We start from the raw sequence: 21,260 nt of genomic DNA on the forward strand, positions 1-21,260 counted from the left end.
TTTAAACAATGCTAAATTTGTTCTTTCTTTTTTCTTTTCTTTTTTTTTCATAATAAAAGGAAACATTGACGACTTCGTTTGTGTGTTAATATTATTATTATTATTATTACTATATATTCTTCTTATTATTATTATTAATATTATTGTTATTATTACTATTATTATTGTTATATCGTTTACTTATACATACTTGTAAAGAAAATTTACTAATAATTTTAAATAGTTTCATTCAATTATTCGTGTGTTTTTATTTGTTTTTATGCCGCGAATTATTCGCAATATTAGGATCTCTGGCAGGGGCGTGGCTTACCCTAGCGTCAAAAATATGAACTAGAGACTGGATGATACTGTGCATTACTTGTATAACCAAAATAGAGAACAACGTGTATAACATTATTATTTATATTTTATTTATTTATTATTTATTATTTATATTATTATTATTATTATAATTTTTTTGTAAATAAATTAAATATAACGAAACTTACATTGTAAGAAATATTTAAATTTGCTTGCACAAAATCAAGCAATACAAATTTTGTTGGTGGTGAAAGTGTATTAAATGCTGGACATGTGATTAAGTGTGGGCAAGTACCAAGTGGTGATTGTAATATTATAAGTATTTTAACTTTTTGTTTACAAACTTCACATATTAAAGATAATCCACATGAAGAAATAACTGGTGCAAGTCATAAAATTAAAAATATAAATATTTCCACATAAATATCGTGTAGTTTAAATCAGCTGTCAGCAATCTCTCCTAACTGCTCAAGTTCTGAATTTAACCACCAGATACTGTATTCAAGTGCTAGAGATCCCAATACACACTTGTTTTTTATTAATTCTTTTTTTTTATTTATATATTATTGTAGATATCAATATACATGGATCTATTTTTTTTTTATACATACGTATATACGTATATATTCATTTATATACATACATAAGTATATATAACAGTAACAATAACGACAACAATGATCATGATTGATTGATCGATGATTTTTATGATTTTTATATATTATATATTATGTATATACACGGTGTTTTGTATTTAATATGATAATAAGTGTAGTAATAGTAATGAAAATTCAGGACGCAAAATACGAGAAAGCATTCGTACGAATGTTATCTGTTGAAAATTGAATCGATTACGCAAATTATATTGTTAATATCATATCTCGATTAAGATAATAGTATTTGCATTGAAACGATACACACGCGTACATACACGCACAGACACACACACACACGCAATCGAAATATTATTTATATATTATGAAATACTTTGTACTTAATTAATTCACGATTTAAAATAACATCGATTAAAGATATTGCATCTTTTAATGTTTTTCAATATTTTCTATAGAACTTACACACAGTCTCATAAAGTTTTTTGTTTGTTTGTTTGTTTGTTTGTTTTTTTTTTTTAATAATCTTCTTATTTAAATTAATCTACGATGGAATATTGTTTACAATTTTTTTTTTTTGGTTTTCTTTTAAACACTTTGATCACTTTGGTCGCAAAACACGTGCATTTAAAATTCATCGAATTTATCGAAGATGACATATATCAACTCACACACGCACACACGCGCACATACACGTATTATAAATTATATTCGTACGTAGAAGGAAATTGGCTAGTCGATTTATATTTATAATTGTGCCACCTGTTCATTGTTACTCGGTAGATTAGACGAGTTAGGTGCTAGTGAAATTTCCGTTACACCACATGAAGTTTGTACAGCTGCTGTTAGTGCACTTTGTAAGGGCATACTTTCGCTTACTAATTCGCAGGCAGTATCTGAAACATCCAATTTTTTTGATAACATAGTTTTCAATAAATACAATTACACATACATCTTCATCATATATGTATATAAAAATTCAGTATCACAACGTTTGTCCATTAATAACTTTGAAACTACTCAATTAATCTTAATGAAATGTTTTTTATATCATTTTTTGCATTCTAATGTAATTATTTTATCACACATGCGCAGTGATGACTATGAGGGTTAAATTATGTTGTAATATAAGAAGAATGTTTTAGAATATTAACCCTTTGCACTTGGTACCGTTTCGGACGTTACCTACCAGCAACTCGACGCCACTTTCTCGCGGAAACGTACATTCTGGAAACGTGATATTATACAGTACAATTTTAGAACCAAGTAAGGAATTGTAATAAAATTTGCTTTATATGTATTTGTGGATATTGAAGAACACATATTTACAAAAAACAATCAACATCTATTTTATACGAACTGAGTTTTTGTAAATTTTTTCTTTCAGGTTTCAGATTTCTTTATTATCTTGTTAAGTTTTTCCATATCATTGAGCCAAATCCGTGTACCTTTGTACGCCTAATACACTAATTCTACATATTGCTCAATGGATTAGAGAAGTGTATAGTCCGTCGTGAACGATCTTTGCACCTTCTTTTTCAACGTGTAAAACGGGTAATTTATTTATCATGCATCTTGACAATTTTATCATATTTCGATTTGTTTTTTTGTGCCATTTTAATAGAAAACTACAGGAAAACACGTGTTTCTTCAAAAATTGCGGTGGAACAAGTTCATTCTCCGTAATCGCTAATAAACTTTCATGTCCCACCAGCTTGGACAACCGAATGATATGCTACACTTATATTGTCCTACCAGAGGGGACAACCGAGTGCAAAGGGTTAAAATAATTATTAATTAATCGATGCAAGTGTTTAATATTGTCTAAAAGCTCGGATTATATGATCGAAGTATCGTCCTCTTCTAAAACTGGGTTATTTCTCTCTGTTAAAATTCTTTTGTTAAATGTTGTTTACATGACACTCCGAACGTTGCGTATGCCCATAATAAAAATAATATTCATAATAGATAAAATTTCCTTTTATGAAAAGTCTTATAAACAATATTAAATGTAAGAACCTTCATAGAGAACAATGTATCAGTCTAATGGCGGATCTTGAGGAATAAAGTACTCCGATCATATATTGGATGTTTTTAGATAATAATATACATTCTTTTCGATTAATTAATAGTTATTTACGATACATCGAACATTGCACTTTACTCTATTAACACGTTCGTCGCCATGGCACTGTATACCGGAGACGGGCATGCTTCCCCGGGGGCCCCGTCTACGGGGTAGCACGGTGACACTCTTCTTGTTGAAGTTATAGTATTTTTAGTTGGAAAAACTTATCACATTTCCCATTTCGAAACAAAATTATTTTCGGTAAATAAAAGATAATTTTATATTTTATTATTTTCGGTAAATAAACGATATTTTTATATTTTATTATTTTCGGTAAATAAACAATATTTTTATATTTTATTATTTTTGATAAATAAAAGATAGTTTTATATTTTATTATTTTCGGTAAATAAACGATATTTTTATATTTTATTATTTTCGGTAAATAAACAATATTTTTATATTTTATTACTTTTGATAAATAAAAGATAGTTTTATATTTTATTATTTTCGGTAAATAAACAATATTTTTATATTTTATTACTTTTGATAAATAAAAGATAGTTTTATATTTTATTATTTTCGGTAAATAAACAATATTTTTATATTTTATTATTTTCGGTAAATAAACAATATTTTTATATTTTATTATTTTCGATAAATAAAAGATAGCTTTATATTTTATTATTATCGGTAAATAAACAATATTTTTATATTTTATTATTTTCGGTAAATAAAGAATATTTTTATATTTTATTATTTTCGGTAAATAAACAATATTTTTATATTTTATTATTTTCGGTAAATAAACAATATTTTTATATTTTATTATATTCGATAAATAAATTATAATAATATAATATAACCATAATACACGGGTCGCATTATTGATATTTCTACTTATCGCTTCTTTACGTTACGGCGCGCCGACAGTCGAATTTTGGGTCTGGCGAGAAACTCAACTGAAACGGGTTGGGCGACAAACGTGTTAATATTTTTAATTGTTTAAGCTGAATTATATTTGTTTTATCGCTCCTGCGCAGTGATGTCTTTATTATTAGAATTTGGTTAATAATAAATTATTCCGTTTCTATAAAATATTTTAGGTAAAAGTATTCAGCACTCAAAGGGTTTGCAGCAAAAAAAACCTTTGCATTCGAAGTTATATTTTTCATTTGAAATATTACTTTGAGTAATTTACAAAGTAATTTCAATAGAAATAAATCATATTCATATATTATAAATAAATGCCATATGCGTAATTAATAAAATAAATCATATTCACGTATTATAAATAAATGATATATGTTTAATTAATAAAAGAAAAATCATATATATGCAGTCGATACGTTGTAAATTGAATAGAATTTGTTTCAATTTCTTTCTTTTTTCTTTTTATTGTCAAAGCCCTCGAGTGTAAAAAGGGTTAATTATTTTGTCGTAAATAAAATTAAACGTATCCACGAAAATATAAGATAGAAAATTTCTCATATTTACGAGCAAATATTTGGAAAAAGTTTTTTGATCGTAGAAAATGAATCGAAACTTCGAAAGAATGAACTTTGGTAAAGTTTCTGATTAAAAAAAAAAAAAAAAAACAAACAAAAAAAAAAGAAAGCATTAGATTCGTCTCGACGGGTGGGAAGGTGAGAGAGAAGGTAGAGAAAGAGAAGAGGAAAGGAGGAGGGGGAGGGCGAGAAAAACATGTGGACTGTAGCAGTACATAAAAAATGGGTCACGCTTTTATTGACAAAACCGTGCGTCGTCGTAGCGAGGCATTAAGATTATCATTTGTGTTCTTTTTTTTTCATTTTTTTCAATTTTTTTTTTTTAACGTTCTAACATAACGAATAGAATGTTTCGTCGTTATTTCAGTGATTTAAGTTATGTAAGTTATTTACTTACTGTTATATAGTTCACTTCCTATACGCATGTGCATATTATTTATTCGTATGTGTAAATTTAATGAAACAAATAAAAGGAAAATTCGATATATTATCGTAGATAAACCGAAAGGTATTATCGTGATGAAACAAATTTAAAGGTAGAGGATGAGGAGGAGAAAAAGGTGATGGAGAATGTGGTGGAGGGTTTTTATAATTATCCTCGGATTCACATAAGAGAGAGAGAGAGGAAGAAAAAGAGAAGCAGAGTTTACTAGTATGTTGTAAACGTCGATGCACTTCGTTAAATTGAACGATCGGAATAATAAAAGGTTAAGCTCGCTGAAGATAGACGATCGATTGACCTAAAATCGCTTTTTATCGTATATTACGATCTCGAATAACGAGAAAGGATGTTGGACAGTCGCGACGCGTCTAATTCGAGATAACGAAATAGAAATAAAAGGTGCAAAATTCAATCGTATCTAATAGAAATCAAATAAAATCAAATTTTCAAGTTATTGCGAACGAATCAAATCGAATCGAAATGAAATGCAACGATATATCGTTTTATTAATTAATGTCAATTGAAACATCTTATTGAAATATAGCGCGTACGTTAATAGATACTTACATTTCGTAACCGACGATGTACCGGCACTGCTACCTTGTTTCTTCAAAGTGTTGCTCTTGATGCAAATCTTTCCACGTATATTTTTATCCGGTTGGAAGACGATTATATAAACTTTGGGAGCGTAAAGACATACTAGGGTAACCGATGCGCTTAAACTAATCGCAACACAGAGTGTCGTGATTTGGGTCTCGTGAGCGTTTCCAGTTCCAAAATAAATGGGTACGAAACCGAGCCAGATAATACACGTGGTGTACATTGTGAAACCGATGAATTTACTTTCGTTAAAGTTTTCCGGTATTTTGCGCGTCTTAACGGCATACACGGTAGAAACGAGAATTAAAATTGCATTGTATAGTTGAGAGAATAGAAAGCTCATGTCTTGTATGTTGCACTTCAATATGACTTGTTTGCGATCGGGATAATAATATCGAGTACCAGGTGGTTCGACGACCATCCAGATAAGAGTAAGAACGATTTGAAAAGCTATCAGGGCTGCTGCTATGCAAACTTGTGAGGTTGGACTGATGTAACGTGGTCTAACTGCTGATCTTGATGCTGCATCGAATATCCTAGCTATTCGATTGGTCTTGGTTAAAAGAGCACCGTACACCGCGCTAAAACTAACCCCCACACCGAACCTTTGGAGTACACAGGTAACTGTGGTAGGCCTTACAAGCAACAAAAACGTATTCAAATAGCAGACCAAAACACCGGCCAAAAGTACAACGGTCAATTCCCGTCCAGATGCTCGAACCACTGGAGTGTCCCTATGTTGAAATAGAAGACATGCCACTGCTAAGGTCGCTGCTATACCGAGACACGAGATAACTGCTGGTGCTATCGCGAAAGCGCTGCTCCACTTGATATGCTTCACCGGTAAATCATAGCAACCCCTTTTATCCGCGTGAGGCCACGACCCTGGCCCGCAATCCATGCAGGTGTACTCGTTGTATACAAACTCGTACTCTTCACACTGATCGCACACCCAGCAACAAGTGTCACCCTGTTGCTTCTTTATCATACCTGGCTCGCAGGGTAAAGAGCATGCTGAAATTGGTATGTCTTTCGTTCCTCGTGCCCAAACCAATTCGTCCGTCTGAATGTCCAACGAGTTGTACCATTTTCCAACCACCTGAAATCTTTCTTATTTTTATTCGATATAAACCGAATATATAATCAAATGGAAATTCAATAACGTTACATACTAACATTATTTATTATCAAATAGAAAAATATTAATTCGCGATTTTACGTTTATATTTTAACAAAAAGTAAAATAAGAGATATAAATATAGACATATTACATATAAAATAGTATTTTCTTTTTTTTCTTCAACATTACGTTGAAATAACTAAGCTCGATTGTTCTTTGGAATATCGCTTGAGGGCTAGTTAACTATAGCTAATAGGTAACTCTGGTGCTAGGTAGCTTGTATTATTTTCCGTTTGGTAGAGGAAAAGAGGATGGATGGCTTATTGGAAATAAAGAAGATATTCTAGCTCGTAATTAACTTTCTACCGTAGCTCGAATAAATATCGTCTCTGTTGATACGCGCTTTTGTTGAAATATTTGTTTTCAACGGTAATAGCATGTAATTGTACATTAATTGATGCTAATCCGATAAAGTACTTGCCAACAGAATTAAACTACGGCTATTAGCTTTTAAACGGAACGAGAATTTGTATATTGAGAAATAAAAACAAAAAAATAAAAGAGAATAAATGAAGTTAGATTAGATTTAAATCGAATGATTCATCGCGAACGTACACTTACACGATTATATTTGGAAATATATTTATGATTAATCGTAATATCTAGAAATGATAATTTTTTATTAATAAAAAAAGAAAAAAGAAAGAGAAACAATTCGTGGAAAGTTTCAATAAGGAAACAATAAGAGAGGATGGATAGCTTTCGTCTTGGTTCGAATGGCAAACTTTTATAAAAGTAATTCGAAGAAAGGGAATTAAACGTAGGATCTACAAAACGGTATTCCTCTTTTCTTCGCGAATTTTCAGGAATGTTAATTAATTGTAAGAACGGGAATAAAGGAAAGGAAAAGAAAGGAAAGGAGTTCAAGTAAAAGAAAAACTTTTCTTTTTTATTTTTGTTTTTCTTTTTTTCTTTCTATTTTTCATTAGCATTTTGATACTTGCCCTATAGTGATAGGTGTCGGTACCGCTGAGATTCGATTTTCGAAAATTCAGGATCTCGTATCTTGCCAGGCCGTCACCGTGTTCGTCGAATTTCACCTCGCTGCCAGCGGAGTCTAGAAAATAACTGAAAATCTGAATACCCTCGAGGCTTGGTCCATGAAATGGCAAGTAATATCGCCAAGGTACACTCCGTCAAGCTGCAACGAATGGGTTTTCAAAGTATATCGGTTGAGAAGGATTCTGAAAAGCGGTTATCCTTTTGCGAGGACGAACTTTCAGCATAGAGATAACTCTCTTTATCACCGTGAAAATTTATTTCAGAATTACCTTGAAATTTTGTCATTTCTCATATGTGGAAAATCCATTGCCCACTCTCTGTGTTTGTTTTCCTAACTTCAAATTCAAATTTATTATAATCGAATTAATCGAATTAATCTAATTGTCTAATAGTTTTTCGAATATAAATGAAAATCAATCAAAGAATGTCCTATATCATTCAACGAATCGAATGCACGTGCAGTGATCTTTGATATTCATGGTAAATGGTAATTGGTAATAAACGCTTAGTACACTTGATATCATTAAAATAATGCATTCTTTTTTCTTGTCATATTCTTGTCACTCAAAGAAAAAACAAAAGTAATAAAAAAAGGGAGGGAAAGAAAAGAAGAAAAGTACGAACAAAAGAAATAAAATTTCATTTAAACCATCCATTAAAAATATTATGACCTGGAAACCTTATCAATTTCGTAGAACTCACTTTTTTTATGTCTACAGAAAAAGAATGATATTATGTCAAATTTATATGATTTGTATCGCTGTATAATAATTAATATTTTAACGAACTATATGAAAGAGTAATTATGTTACTTTGAATAAAACCTTCCAATAAAAAATATCAATTAATATTATCTTGAAAGAATAAAAATAAGAATATAATTACTAAACGTGTGATAAAATCAAACACACGTGTTACTAAAACACGTAATATAAATAGAAAAGAAAAAAGAAATGATATTTTCACACACAAAAAAAAGATAAAAAAAAAAGCAGATAGACAGAGAAGTTGTAGATCAGAAACGTTATCGTCTTCTTGGATGGTTCATAAAGTATTCCTTTTATCCGAAAATATCGTGGAGAGATGTTCTCGTTCGGTGACCTAAATAGACGGACATCGCGTAACGCAATTTCCTCGTTCTATTGTATTACTCGTGAAGCTAATATAATAGAGTGAGCGAGTCACGCTATGGGAGTCAAAGTAAATCGTCGCTTACTAATTAATCGGTGTGAAATGATTGGTTGAATTATAAAGCCACTACAGTGGCGTCTATTGTCTAAAAGGTTAATAATAATACGAATTTTCACACAAACCTATTGAAATCGAGAAAGGGAAAAAATGAAAAGGAAGAGAAAAGATGGAAAAAGAGAAAGGGTGAGAGAGGATGAGATCAAAGAAAAAGTGAGTCCTCGGAGAAGGATCGTATTCCCTTTATCACCGAAAGTACCTGCACCAACGTGACCTTAATATTTGAGTCGACGTTCTAGGTTGACGATAGCCTAAAAACGCACCTCGGCGAGGAATAAACGCGAGAGCCATTATCTCTTGCGCATTTCGTGCGATATCGTCGCGTGTATACGTTCGTGACACGAATCGATAGTGGTATGTGCCCTCGGATGAGTCCGATCCAATTCGAGATATTCCGTTTAATAATATATCTATATAATCTACTTGCTAACGCATTAAATCAACCAATAAATATCGAAAAATCACCTAAACCTTGCCAACTACCTCTCTCTCTCTCTCTCTCGTTTTCTTCTCTCTAAACGATTCCAAGTTTCACCCACGCTTAATCGTAGTATCTTTTATTTTACTCGTCATTTAATCTCAGGTATAAACAATTTTATAAATATTATTACCCTTTAATTAAAAAGAAAGAGGTTTGTATTTTTTTCTTTAATATTAATTAAGAACATCAGAAGAAAAAAATATAATTAAAAAATCACTTAATCCTTGCCAACAATCTCTCATTTTCTTATTTGTAAGCGATTTCAAGTATCAGCCACGTTCGTTGTAATATCTTCTATAATATTTTACTCATCAGTTAATTTTAGATATATCAAATTTTCTAATTATTATTATCCTTTAATTAAATACTCAAGTTGAAAAATAAAATTCTACCTAATTTGATTATTATATGAAATATAAAATATGAAATGATTGCTTTTTTTAGATCTACTTTATGTTTCTTTTCTTTGTACTAATACTCCAAGCGATTACCGATTCAATATTGATAATTCTATCCCTATTAAGCTCAACCCCCTATATATCTGAGCGTAAAAAAAAAGAAAAATATTTAAAGAACACGTGTCGTGAATATTTCAATGCGTCGTCGTGACTATCCATCAAAAGTTTTGACCTCGATAAAATGTCTTTTTTTTTCTTTTCTTTTCTTTTCTTTTCTTTTTTCTTTTTCTTTTTTCTTTCAAAATCCAACTCGTCCTTCTAACCATAAATACTATGGCCTATTCTATCATACCTTAACGATATGTCTAACATAAATTCCATTCCTTATAGATACGATTTCCATTCGTAGATAACTATTTCCTTTAACGAGTATTACGTCCAAGGATATGATCGATTAGAATTGCGGAACGAACGTTTGTTTCTTTTTTAAACATGCTATCGATCGATCCATCTTTCAAACCAAGTGTTACCAGTAATTTACGACAAATATCTATCCGTAGTTATATCCAATATATTATTATAGTCATTTATTATTATTATTATTATTATTTTCGTGTTTTAAATTGTGCTAAATATTAGGTCAAGTCATAAGTAACTTTCGATGCGGCTATGTAGAATCTATTTTTCGTATTTACCTGTTATAAGTCACCGAAACAAACAAATTTTCGATATCACTATATAGATGAGGATTCAGTTAGTCTTCTGTTAACTTTTTTATACAGTCAATGTTACATTCAACCGTTTTTCTTAATCACTGAAATGAATAGTAAAAAGTGCATATTCGACGTGTAATGCTTTAGGAATTGAAACAAGGCAATAGCACTAAGGTGGCAACTGAAAAAATATGCAGTGTATACAGTGCAGGTCTGATAACTGATAGGGCAGTCAGAAACTGGTTTGTAAAATTCCGTTCTGGAGATACGATCTTAAAAGATGAACCGAGTGCAGGACGTATTTCCAACTTTGACGAACCTTTTAAAAGTAATATTGGAGCAAAATCCAATAGATACGTTGAACAATTGCAAAGAGTGCAAAAAAAAAACTCCATGAAAGGTGTCTTGCACTTATCAGTCGCAGAAACGCCATTCTTTGTCTGATAAAAAAAACGGAAGTTATTTATGACTCGACCTAATAATTCAACATTTTATTACGATTACATCGACGATTTTTCGATCGTACTTAAACTTTATCACTCGATCAAATCTTTTTCTATTGGAAAAGAAAAAGAAATATATATATATATATATATATAAAATAAATAAAAAACCTAATAAAATAGAACAAAAAGGTAATTTCGGTCGTACTAAATGTTTCCGATCGATAGTCGTCTCGTACTTTCTGTGATATTCAGCCAGTCGTAAAAATATTCGGACACTTTTATTTTAAATCGAATAACTCAGTCCTGTCCTCGGCCCCTTTTACCCGCTCCCTTTCCTTTCCCTACATCGAACCTTCAACTAAACTTTCGTAACATTTTTCGTATAAATATACGAACTATCTAACGAAATCTATTCGAAATTTCCTTTTTTTTCTACTAAGTATTTAAAAATATAAATATAATAATAGAATATTTATTAAAAAGAAAATTGGATTTTTAAATAACCTATTTTCCTCAATTAAATTATTCGTACGAATGAAAACAAACAAAGGTTCGATGATAAAATGGTTATTTTCTTAACGATCATTTTATTTTTAACTTTCGTGTCCGCTTGTATAAATTTTCGCTAATTTATAGTTTCAACTTAGCTATCGTGTCCAGTTTATTGCATATAAACCGAATAGTCATTGCTTTTCTCATTCGCATAATAGCAAGGATATAAAATTGATTTATGTTGGGAAACGAACGATCGTTTAATAGTATTTGAATATATAAAAGACTATAATATGTTTCGTTAGAAAAATAAGAAAGAAAACAACCACAAAATGGTGCTGTATAACAATCAAGACCCATTCGTTCGAATAATAAAATAAAATCAATAATAATATGAAAAAAATTCTTAAGCTTACCTACGAAAGAAACGTTCAAAAGATAATCCCTGTAGAATGCACCACGATCGTAATTGGTCATCGCAGGACAAAGTCCTTGATTTTCCCCGCAAAGATCACGTTGAAGATTATGCAAAGCAATTCCAAAAGCGTAAACAGCATCAACGACGAATTGTACTTTAGATTCTTGTTCGTATCCTCTGCTAGTTGTCAATCTAAGTTCAGGATTACAAATTTTTCTAACCCCATTAGTCGGTGGTATCGTAGTAGGGATAATTTGATTTTGCGTTTTGGTGTTTTCATTTAAAACGCAACTAAAAACTTCTTCCCAATACTCGGTGAACCACGGATTTCTGTAATTGTTTTCAGGCGTCAATGACGCCATATACTCATCAAATTCTGGAATATTTTTCGATTGTAATTCGACCGTAATGGCACCTTCCGCTTCATCTTCCAATCCTTCGACCAATTTCAATTGTCTACCCCAACCATCACTGGCCAACCATTGAAACGGTTGACTTAGATTCGATCTTCTCGTTGCTTCGAGAATTCCTCGGGCATCTTCTGCACGGGTAAAAAGTACGACGGCTCTTGCATTAGATTTTTTGATTAATCTTTGAATGATATCGTCGAATATTTGATCATTAGCTGCGCTTGGTACTTTAACTGCAGCTGCTATGCAAACATTTCTTTCTATAGCTTCGCGAGTGAACACTTCGATTCCATGTTCCCCATAACTACCCTCTGAATAAACGGTCGATACGTAAGACCAATTAGCGCTTTTCACGACATCGACTAATGCTATCGATTGGAATGTATCCGGTGGTACTGTCCTTGCAAAGTAATCAAACCTGTACAGATACAAAACAATTTCTATTATGCTTAGCAACCATTTATTTTAATTCTAAATCGTCAACGTGAATCTTGCCATATTTGTATATAATTATTACTATTTTTTAAATTAAACTTATATATATATATATGATAGTATATCCTATGAGAGATGAAATAAATCAAGATAGCTTTCGTTTCACAAACATAAAAGAATGAACAAAAAGGAAGAGTAGAAGAAGAGAAAAAGATAAAAATAAAACTAAAAATAAAAACACCATAACCCCCGAGGATAGAAATACTATATCATCTTAATGATCAGCACGTGTTGTGAAGTATATTGACGATCCACACGCAATTCTGTTCGATGTCTCGAGGGTCGTCATCGAAGTTTTTTTCCAAAGAAAGAGAAAGAGAAAAATGGGGTGGCGGTGGGAGGTAGGAATGGGTGGAGGCTCCATGATCGAACTCTGGGGACAAATTGGGTTACGCAGGATACGGATAGAACGTAATAGATATATTTCTACCAATCGATATACACCAGCACCATCAACTACGACAACGACAACGACAACGACGACGATGACGACGACGATACTCTCGCTTTCCAAGGAAAAAAAGAAGAGACAAAAAAAAGGGGGGGGGGGGGGAGAGTCTCATTTGTAAGAACGCAAGTTAGCAAGCAATTTCGTGATTCTAACAGGAATGAAACCTTTCCTGAATATAATATCTCTTTCTATCCTTTTTTTCTATTTCTTTTTTTTTCGTCAGGAGTAACGACATTAAAAACGTTTCCTTTTTTTTTCTTCTTTCTTTCTTTCTTTCTTTCTTTCTTTTTTTCTTTCTTTCTTTCTTTTTGCTGACGAGTCTCTTATTAGACTTGAAAATATCTCCTTTATTCTATCATATTTTATGAATCGCAAAGAAGATTAATTTAAGGTTAAGAACAAAAAAAAAGTAATAATAGTAAACTGAAGGGTTACAAAAAATAATGATCTAAATGAGGTTTAAAATCTTCACTTTTTTTTTTACACATATACATAGAACAAGCATACGGATAACACGTGAATTCATTTTCGTTGGACTATTGTTAATGCTTTTTTTTTCTTTCTTTCTAACACTGCTTAGTATTTAATATTACTATAATAGTAATATGTATATATATATTTAAATATTCATTTGAAGACAAAAAGCGGTAGGAGTAGAAATGGAAAAGTTGGAAATTAAAGCTTTTTCAAGGAATACCTAATGAAACCGAAAGCAATATGAACCTTACAAAAGCACCCCTTTCCTTTGCTAAGCTTGCCTTCCAATGAAAATGACAACAAAGTATGTTCCAATTGGCCACAAAGCATAAAAGTAAAAAGAGGATAACCAAACTGCGATATGCAGTTATTGTTACTTCCATTGTTCATTAGTCCCACTAACACTTCTATCATTAAATCTAAGAAAATGAAAGAAAATATTAGATTCAAATTTTGATTAGATATTTTCTCAATCAAATGAAATTTAAAACTTAAACCTTGAACGCGAAACAGTAAAAGGTAACTTATTTGATTGACTGCATTGCTTTCTGACCCTTTGCCAAGATCTTTTAAAAGGATACTTGTCGTTAACGCAACTTCTTCTCTCAGAAGAAACTTTAACTTCGTGTGAACGCTTGACGCTTTACGCAATCCTTGGAGAAGGTAATTTTAGTTACGCAATAGTAGGAGTTACTGCTGCCTTTCTCTCTCTCTCTCTCTCTCTCTCTTTCTCTTTGAAATTGCCAACGAAACAACGTAACTGTTCGTAATTAGTTGGAAAATTTATATCGATTTATATTTTTTTTATTTATTATTTTATACGTTGTTGCAATTGACTAAAAAACTAGGTACCTACCCCCGATACATTTGATAAGAAAATATAAATAAATAAAATGAAACAAACCTGGTTTTGTCGCTAAGAGCCTTTGCCGTGGATGCTGGTGATATTTGTGGTATGTGAAAGAGACGCAACAGATTGGCAACCTGAAGTGATACAGAACTGTATGATCCACCGATGACACCAAATATCGGACCAGCACTAGCAGTTTTCTTAACTCTTGGTGTTGATTTATCAGCACACTCTAACACGCTTATATCCAAATTTGAAAGTGATGCGCGAACGAAGTGTAGACTTTGATTGAGAGCATAGGTGTCCCTTCCACAAGTGTCCAGGATGTGTACACCCAACATGATGTCCGGCAATATCCTGCTCTCTCTGTTGATTTGATCTACCGCAAAAAGCATTGCCTCCAGCCGTTGGACCCCACGATTGTAGACGTTAGGTCCGCATGCGGAACTACCTTTCTCGTGAACGGGAAATAATCCACCTAGGACGATATCGCCCGGTATCAAAACAGATTCCCTTTCGCTGTGTAGTCGAGAATGACTGATAGATGGTAACTGTTGTAACGTCATCAAAAGGATCACAGTGCGTAACAAGGAAGGTCTCATTTTGATCAGGAAAATCTAAAGCTAACGTTAAGCTTTAATTTTCTTTTTTTTCTACTCGCATGCAGATCGCATCTTTTTGTTTTTCTCTCTTCTCTTCTCTCTCTCTCTCTCTCTTTCTTTTTCTATTCGTTGATTTTCTTTGAATAATTTACTTCTATCTTGTTCTCGTTAAAGGGTTCGTTTATCGTTGCTTTTCAACTTATTTAGGCTTTTCGTCGTATGTTTGACATACTCATATTAACTAGGCTTTCTCGTGACTTCAAAAACACTTAAACGTATACAAATATATATATATATATATATATATATATATATATATATATATATATATATATACGAGTATGTATATATATCCTTTTCGTTTTAAAACGAAATTTATTCGTATTATTTCATAAATATTTTCTTATTCGTTTGTAAAACTTGAAAAGCTTTTTCCTTAAAAATCTTTTATGGAAAAAAGATGCTAATTTAATTACGCGAACTTTTTTTCATTTTAATTAAATATAAATAAATGACTAGAGACGATAATTATTATTATTAAATATCGATGATGATAGAGATCGAGATCGGTAAATAGGTTGTTTGCAAAGCATCGAATGCGATCTATCCTGTGAGGCCTATATAGGTCGTCATGGATGTGCAGTAGCTATTTCCAAGTTTCCAATCAAAGCCCGGAAGTTGTCTGCAAAATTATTCATCCAAAAGCCGGATATGCGGTGCCGATACGTTCAACTAGGAGAACGAAGAACGAAGAGAGAATGTTATTAACTTGCCGAACATTTCTCTTCAAAGCATCAACTTCGAAACATAATTGTTACTTGGACCAAGGCCATATTCATTTTTAATTAATAAAATCGATTCTGATACAAACTACCCCTTTTTTAAAACTACGACTAAATTTTTCTTTTTTCTATTGTTCCATTTTTAATGATATAAATTAACAAATATAATATAATTTGTAATTTTTACTTAAGAATGATTCGAGGATCTTTTCTCGTTCAGGATCCTTGTATTATTCGTTCGACACCGGAAGTCTAATTTGCAAGCAACCTCGGCATTTCCGTCTTCACCGGAACTTTTTCTTCTTCTTTCTTCTTTCTTAGGCAAGAATTGAAAGAAAAGAACGGCTCCTTTTCCTCTCTTTCTCTCTCTCTCTCTCTCTCTCTCTCTCTCTCTCTCTCTCTCCCCTTCTCTGTGTCCTTCTTTCCTTTACTTCACGAAACCAACCCACCTTAGTAGTCTTCAACGGAATAAAACTTTTTTTCGGTGAGCGTCAAACTTTTTATCCAAAGTCAGGTCTCAGAAGCACCTTCTATATCGTACGGTTCCTTTCGATTCTTCAAGAAAATGTGTTTCTCTTGAGTTTAGTTTCCTTTCAAACTTTTCCTTTCCTTTTTCTACCTCTTTATATACAACATACATAAATAGTACACAAATATATATATGTATGTATGTGCATATATACGTATATATATATATATATCTCGATGAAAAAGTGTTGCTTTCTCGGGTAACTCCGACCCGTTTTCTTTGACGCAAAGCTCGTAACAGCGAAGTGGCGTTCTCTTCTTTGCTTCACTTCCCTATTTCTCTCTCTTTCTTTCTCTCTCTCTCTCTCTCTCTATCTACCTATCTATCCCTTTTCTTTTTCCCCCTTTTACCCGAACCTTTATCTTCCTCCTCTCTCCTCCACGCTACTGCAATGGATTCGGATTTCCACGATACGCTTCAGCACTTCCTCTTTTAGCGTACTTTCCTCCACCTTCGAATCCTCCTCCCACGGATTCAACCCCCTCGTGTCCCCCTTCATCGCGCAAATTTCGCTTTTAACTCTGAAACCCTAATCTCTCTTCTCGTTTCAACGAGAAACACCAGCAACATCGAAAAAAAGCCTCCTTTTTGCCGCCCCCCCTTTACCCCTACCTTAATGTGGTCCACTGCAAAGTTCTTTTTCAACTTCGTTTCACTCTTTTTCTTCTTTTTCTATTTCTTTTTCTATTTTTTCTTGTTATCACACGACCCCTTAAAAACGGGCGACACTTTACCTAAATGAGTTCTAATTCGTGTCACGCTAACCTGGGATCGTTCAAAGCTTGGATTTGACTCGCTTAACGTACTACTCGAGCCACTCCGTACTGCTCAGCTCGTAATCTTAAACGAAATAAAGCTACGCGATTTAGAGTACCAGGAGGTATAGTTGACATTTTTTTCTCACAGTACTCTACTTGTTCTACGAAAATGTTCCCTTTTTCCCCTTCTTTTTCTCTCTTTTTCTATTTTTTCTCCTTCCTCTTCTTCTTCTTCTTCTTCTTCTTCTTCTATGGTTGAAAGAAATATTCGTTCCAACGATATTATTCGACTAGGAACAAATTCTTCTAACTGCAGTAACGATGTAGACGATGATAATATTAATATTATTATTATTAATAATAATAATAATAATAATTTATCGGTATTTAAATCTATTATATGTTTTTGAGTAAATTTGGAACAAATCGATCGTATCCTTGATCGAAGGTAAACTCGTAGCAGAATAAAGAGAAGTGTCCCAGAATGGGTTCGGTGATGCGAGAACGAGACAAGACAACTAGGATCGATAACCGTTGATCCGTTTCCTTTACGATGCTCGCAAATCGATGTTATCCTGTCGAGATATTTCTTCCTTGGTCTCGTTATGATAAGAATACTCGTTGGTATTCTTATCATTTTTTATTGTTCGAGAAAAATTTCGTCAACTAAATATAATCGAATAATGTAAACGTACGAACGTACATGGTCCGTTGTGTTAGTTGTGTCTATATATTATTTTTTTTTCCTACCCTTTCTCCTTGTTTTTTTTTATTTTTTTTATTTCTGTCTATATTTTTCTTTTTCTCTTTCCTTCTCTCTCTCTCTCTCTCTCTCTCTCTCTCTCTCTCTCTCTTTTTCTCACACAAAACTTTTCTAACGTATCTTTGGTCCAATCACGAGAGAGAACTGTCGAGTATCGAGTGTCCTGACACACATTCTTCTTCAAACGTTGCTATTTCTCTTTCTCTTTATTTTTGTTTTATTTTTTTTTATTTTTCTCTCTTTTTCTCCGTGCGTTATCCGTGGATCTGTGTTTCAACAAAAACAAATCAATCAATATCACGTCACGATGCTTCTTGACCTCCTCCTCCTCCTCCACCTACACCACCTCCACCTCGTCTTCCTCGTGGTGGTCCACTAGCAACTTGTTATTTTCTCACGCAAGAGAGGTGAAAGAAATATTCTTCTTTCAAATCTTCTACCTCTCTTTCTTCTTACTTCTTCTTCTTCTTCTTCTTCTTCTTCCCCTTTCTGAGAATAGAAAAGGAAGAAAAGGGAGAGAACGATGAGGAAAAAAGAAAAAAAAGGAGAACAAAACTTTTTTTTTTCTTTCCCCGAGGATAAAAGTCTCACGTCCGTATCAGAGCCCGTTCTTCAATCCGCTAAATTACCAGCTAAAGATTTAACCTCGAGAATCTCGATTCTCCTAACTGCGATTTTTTATTCCGAACAAAAGAAAAAGAGAAAATGAGAGAAAGAAGAAGATAAATAATTTTTATTTATATATATATTATAATAAAAAATATAATAAAATAAAATATATAAAATTATAATAATAATAATAATTTATTATATATATATATATATATATATATATATATATTTTTTTTTTAATGTAATTCTTAATAAATATAAATTATGAATATAGTATAAATTATATAAAAATTAAAATTAAACTATAAATTATAAATATATAGAAATATAAAATAATTAACCCAACACCTAAACGCATATACGTGTATACATATATTTATCCGAGTTCGAAAAAATCATCTGCAAGCTTCAACTTCGTGATACCGTATTTATTTATATTTGCATACGTTTATAATAAGAAGGTGAGAATACCGCGTTGCGAGGCGTGATGAGAGTGAATGAAAGTTCGAAGGTCGCTCTCGAAAAAAAAAACGAGAGCAAAAGAGAAAGAAAGAAGAAGGGTGCTGGTGATAGACACAAACACGAATTTTAATACCTACCAAGTTACTGTGTTCTCTTTCTCACTTTCTCTTTAGCAAGCTACTCTTCAGTTTCTTTTCTAGGAAACACCGTTTACATCAACCCTCGATTTTCTTTTGCTACAACCTCGCACCCTCTCTCTTTTTCTTACAAGAGTGGACGTTCAAAGGCTCGGGCACGAAAATCGCTGACTGACCTAAATAACGCGTTTCCTTTTCATCCATATATCTTTCTCTCTCTCACACACACTCTTTCTGTATTTTTCTTCTCTTTCAATCATTTATGTGTCCAGAGATGTATAATAATAATAATAATAATCTATTACCTAACAAATCATTACAAACATTACACACGCACGAAATCACGCACGTTCAATTTAGAAAGAAAAAAAAAAAAGAAAATGTATCGTCGAACTAACACAACGCACGCATGCACGCACGCATGCACGCACGCATACAGATATTCGAAGTTAACCGTGATTTGCTTCACATTCTTTCCCTCCTTTCTCTCTCTCTCTCTCTCTCTCTCTCCTCTATCTATGCGTGTTTATCTATCTATATCTATCTATCTATCTATCTTACTCCAAAAATGAAAGTCGAAATAACGAGCTCCGACGATAGCACGTTGGAATATGATACGTATCGAATCGATAATCTCGACGATGCTTGCGCGAGGAGATGACTCGATGCTCGGAAAAACAAGTTACTCTCTCTTCTTCTCTCTCTCACTCTCTCTCTTTACATATATATAATATATATAGAAATATATGTATATATATATATTTTTTTCTAGCTTGCTTGCTTGCTTGCTTGCTCTCTCTTTTTATCTCTCTCTCTCTTTCTCTCCTTCTTCGTGTTGTGTGTTTACCAAGCAAACCATCGCGAAAGGAAATCGCGCGATTGCCGTGCAACTGCAGCCTCCGCAAAGATCATCCCTCTTTTCTTCTCCCTCTCTCTCTCTCTCTCGTAGGCGTGGACTCGCGAAAATCGTCGAGATGTAATCGTAAATCGCGAATAGTAGAAAATTGACTTTAAATGACGACAGTCAGAGATAGATCAATCAAACAAACAAACTAACTAACAATTAAACAACTAACATTAATATCTTCTCCCGGTTGTGTTGCTTTATTTTTATTATTATTTTTATTATTATTAATATCCTCCCTTTCTCTCTCTCTCTCTCTCTCTCTCTTGCTCTTCCTTAAATTTCGTTCAGTTATCAGTCCTGTCTCCTCCTAAACGGCGACAGTAGAGAGCAGGGTGGTTGTTCGGTGAGGCTCATCGAGCGTCCATCGAGAACTTTCATCCCCCGTGATTTCGACGATCCGTCCTCGAAAAGTGTCGATAGGACGAACCAAAGGATCCTTGTTTGGAAACATCGCCGTTCGGGGAAGAAGAGAGTGTGCGGACAAGCGACGATCTCCAAGTTGCCGCCACAGCACGACTGGCCGGCCGGCCTTTCCTACCCTCTTGCCCCTTTTACATCCCCCACTACTTTGCCTACCCTATCACCCACCCTCTCACCGACCCTCTCACCCATCCATCCACTCTCTATGCTATTTTATCCTCTCTACATACCCCTTCTTCTCTTCCTACTTCTGTCTCCCTTTTTTGCTTCTACTCTTTCTCTCTCTTTCTCTTTGGTTCGTCCTCTATCGCAGTAGCAAGCTCACTCTCGCGCCACTGTTTCGCGCTTCTATCTATCCCCACCCTATTTTCTGGAGCTACTCTCTACCCCCTCTTCCCACACAACTACCATCACTTGGAAGAACCAGTGTACCACCCACCCCATATACGTATACGTAGCTTGCACATTCGCACGAACGATAGGTTAAACGCCGTGACGTACCTCTCACCGTCGAAGAAGAACCCTTCCTTCCCCACTACCACCAGCATGACTACCCCACCATCACTACCGCCATCAGCACCCTACTGCCCACCCACCCTCTGTACTCGTTTGTTCGCTTGCGCTTCTTTAGCTCCAGTAAGCGCAAGGATAAACGTTCCTACCGTGACGAGGACGATACCTTTCCTTATCGAAACTTC

The 21,260-nt window shown here is 33.3% G+C and overlaps 1 protein-coding gene across 3 annotated transcripts; it reads right to left on the reverse strand.

Moving 5' to 3' along the window:
* Window positions 1-859: 859 nt before the first annotated feature.
* On the reverse strand, window positions 860-20,673 carry mGluR (metabotropic Glutamate Receptor). 3 transcript variants are annotated; one of them, XM_015335794.2, is made up of 6 exons: window positions 20,083-20,673; window positions 14,645-18,290; window positions 11,906-12,735; window positions 7,654-7,766; window positions 5,497-6,628; window positions 860-1,807 (listed from the first exon to the last, which is right to left on the reverse strand). In XM_015335794.2, the coding sequence occupies exons 2-6, from the start codon at window positions 15,190-15,192 to the stop codon at window positions 1,659-1,661; spliced, it is 2,772 nt and encodes a 923-aa protein (XP_015191280.1). In that variant the 5' UTR covers window positions 15,193-18,290; window positions 20,083-20,673; the 3' UTR covers window positions 860-1,658. The 3 variants fall into 3 exon arrangements, with proteins under 3 accessions (XP_015191280.1, XP_089026832.1, XP_089026833.1); XM_089170706.1 differs by having other exon boundaries at window positions 19,236-20,673; XM_089170707.1 differs by lacking the exon at window positions 14,645-18,290 and having other exon boundaries at window positions 20,312-20,673.
* Between the last annotated feature and the right edge of the window lie 587 nt (window positions 20,674-21,260).

This window comes from Polistes dominula, unplaced genomic scaffold, assembly GCF_049000335.1.
Source record: "Polistes dominula isolate Pdom_NZ unplaced genomic scaffold, Pdom_raw_medaka contig_79, whole genome shotgun sequence".
Taxonomy (NCBI): domain Eukaryota; kingdom Metazoa; phylum Arthropoda; class Insecta; order Hymenoptera; family Vespidae; genus Polistes; species Polistes dominula.